Source organism: Galeopterus variegatus, unplaced genomic scaffold (assembly GCF_000696425.1).
Source record: "Galeopterus variegatus unplaced genomic scaffold, G_variegatus-3.0.2 Scaffold45640, whole genome shotgun sequence".
NCBI lineage: Eukaryota > Metazoa > Chordata > Mammalia > Dermoptera > Cynocephalidae > Galeopterus > Galeopterus variegatus.
In genome coordinates this window covers 1,936-5,175 of record NW_007771751.1, presented here as the reverse complement: position 1 = coordinate 5,175, position 3,240 = coordinate 1,936, and the positions used below count along the sequence as shown (strand labels likewise).

The 3,240-nt window shown below is 41.6% G+C and overlaps 1 protein-coding gene across 1 annotated transcript; it reads left to right on the top strand.

Annotated features, from left to right (window-relative positions):
• Positions 1 to 6: 6 nt before the first annotated feature.
• Positions 7 to 2,789, top strand: LOC103584148 (zinc finger and SCAN domain-containing protein 30). The gene has a single exon (XM_008565256.1). It carries the CDS (start codon positions 31 to 33, stop codon positions 889 to 891), a length of 861 nt encoding a protein of 286 aa, XP_008563478.1. The 5' UTR covers positions 7 to 30; the 3' UTR covers positions 892 to 2,789.
• The last annotated feature ends 451 nt before the right edge of the window (positions 2,790 to 3,240 follow it).

Sequence of the window (3,240 nt, the reverse complement as noted above, 5' to 3'; positions counted from 1 at the left end):
GAAATTATTGAATGTGTAGCTTCAGCAGCTATGATATCCCCAGGAAGACTTCCTGGTGAAAATCCTTCAGAACTGATAGTTGAAAAAGCTTTGGGAGGTCTGGACAACCCTGAGAAGCAAAAGGGAAGTGCTGCAAGGAACAAAATGAGTCAGCTTCCTTCCCAGGAAAGACATTTCAGTCTAGCAACCTTCAACCTGAAAACCCCCACAGAACAGAGTGTCCTTGAATGTAATGAAAGTGAAGGAAGTCTCAGTCTGAACTCAAATGATATTCCACGACAGAGAATGCTTACTGGGGAAAAGCTGTATGAGTGCTTTGACTGTGGAAAAGCCTTTTGCCAGAGCTCAAAGCTGATTAGACATCAGAGAATTCATACTGGAGAGAGACCATATGCATGTAAAGAATGTGGCAAAGCCTTCAGTTTGAGCTCAGACCTTGTTAGACATCAGAGAATTCATAGTGGTGAAAAACCCTATGAATGTTGTGAATGTGGAAGAGCTTTCAGGGGCAGCTCAGAGCTCATTAGGCATCGGAGAATTCACACTGGAGAGAAACCTTACGAATGCGGTGAATGTGGGAAAGCCTTCAGCCGCAGCTCAGCCCTTATTCAACATAAGAAAATTCACACTGGAGATAAAGGCTATGAATGTATTGAATGTGGAAAGGCTTTTGGTAGGAGCTCTATCCTTATTGAACATCAAAGAATTCACACTGGAGAGAAACCTTATGAATGTAATGAATGTGGAAAATCCTTCAATCAGAGCTCAGCTCTCACCCAGCACCAGAGAATCCACACTGGGGAGAAGCCTTATGAATGTAGTGAATGCAGGAAAACATTTAGGCATAGGTCAGGCCTCATGCAGCATCAGAGAACACACACCAGAGTTTAACTCTGTGGGCAAGAGTTGTACAATTGTGAAATGCAGGGAATTCACTTTGGGGGTGAGACTCTGCAGAAGATAGAAGTTTTCTGAGATCAGGGTTTCTATCCTTATAGCCCAGTTCAATACTGTAAGAGGAGATCCACGCAAAGATGTTTGATGATTGTTGAAGTATTGCATGGAAGAAAATTTTTACCCAGGTGCTCTCCCAGAAGAATGGTTGTCATTTCCTAGACATGCCTAACCCATTTCTGGATGAGGACTCTCATCGATATCCTGTTCACCCCACTGCCAAACCAGGTATAACTGCCCTGGGTACCTTCACAGTAAGTCCAGAATTGGGGTAGAGATCCTTAAAGAGCCCCTTATAAGATGGCAAGGATCCCTGCACAGCAAGAGCATTTGTGTATTTGGCAGGTGGTGGCACTTGCTGAGAGTTATTCAGCTGTCCAAAATGTTGAACTGTGAGGTTGTGAAATGTTGAATTGTGCCCTGGATCAGTATGATAGTATCTGAGGCAGTTTCATAGTATCTGAGGAATGGTGGCTCATTTTACCCCCTTGCCAGTTCTTTCCTCAGCCCTGAACTTCCTGCTGAGGTCAATTCAGGTCTACTTATTTATTGAGCACCTGCTATGTGCTAGCTGTTGGGGCAGATGGTAATTGACTTCCCAGAGCCAAGGGCTAATGGGATATATGTATTTACTAAACAGGTAATTACAGTAAAGTATGATAAGTACTTTGGTAGGATAAATCCAGGGTTCACGAAGTACAAGGCAAGGGTACCTAACCTGATCTATGAGTCACTGAAGACTTTCTGGATGTAATGCCACCTCAGCTGAGACTTAAAAGGCAAAAGTTAGCCAGGTCAAGGTCAGGGGAGAAGAGGAACATTACAGGCAGAGGTTATAACACTTGCAATGGCATGAAGAGAGGATCTGGAGACATCCCTTAATCAAGGCTCTTCTCTCCAGCAAGAATTAGTTGTCACAGACTCTGGCTCAGAATCTAGAACATGTGTTGGTTTCTCTCTTGCTACTTACAATCACTGACTTGGGTGGCCTATCTCAGACCGAGCATTACCTACAAGACCTTGAAGTACTCAGAATTAGTGTGGTGGAACACTCTGGTGTGTTATGGAAACATACACGTATGTACACCAAGGAAAGAATACATATTGGAGGCTAGGAAATGGGAAGCTTACAGGAACACAGTGATGGGAGGTCTGCCTTCTCAGGCTTCATTATTCCACACTCCCTGCCCCATCCTCTCATCACCAGGCTCGCAGAACTGAAACTACTTGAGGGCAGTACATATTTGTTGAATTATTTGTTTGTTGGTACCCTCAGATTCATCAGAACTATACTTTGCTACTTTTTAATTGGAAATTTTAACTAACCCACAATTGCTGAGGGCAATTAATACCTAAGAACATGTCATTTCTAAAGAAGACTTGGTGATCACAGCTGTTGTGAGTACTAGGGGAAGTGAAATTGGGAGGACTGTCTTTGCATCCAAAGGTTGGGCAGTTATCATTGAGCAAGGTCAATCAGAAGTCTAAAGGAATCTTTCAAATGGATAGTGAGTTGCCTTTTCTTATAGGTGACAATCAGATTAAATGTCTTAAATATCATTTAATATTTTTTCCTGATTGTGAATTAATTGTAAATATTGATAATACAGAAAATGAGAAAGTATATATCACCCACAATCCCATTACCTATGGAAACATTGTTAACATTTTGGAGTACTTTTTATTAGTGTTTTTTTTTTCCCGACCCTAACATTTTTGGTAAAAATCTTGTTTAGTAAATAACTTTTGGTAACTAATTTTGAGTATATATTCAACTGTTTAGTATTCAAATGTAATGCAAGATGTATTATAATAAAATTTGAGTTTTAATGTTTTGCTTTGAAATTAACCATTTGGAATAGGGAGTGCAATAACATGAATGGAGATATGCTAGGATGGGCAAGGGGTTGTGGGAAGAAGTCAGGAAATTGGTGTTCTTAGTTTCTATTCCCTGGGCCAAAAAGTGTCAGGAAACTATGGTGTCTAGGACTGCAGTTCACCAGGCAAAATCACAGAATCTGAGGTTGAGTTGTTGAAAGACCATGAGAATGAGAACAAGAAAGAGCCTCTTTAAATATGTACACATGCTATGTCCACCAGAATTAGGACTCTTTCTCCCTTTTGGTGGTGGTAGTGGTAGTTCGGGGGTTGTATGCACCAAATTGTAATTCTCAGCACCAACTGCTGGGAAGCAACAAGCGAGGGCCTGGGAGACTACCATGAATTCTGCAGCATAAGCAAGTCACCTCACAACTCTAGACCCTCCGCAGATCCTCATTAGAAATG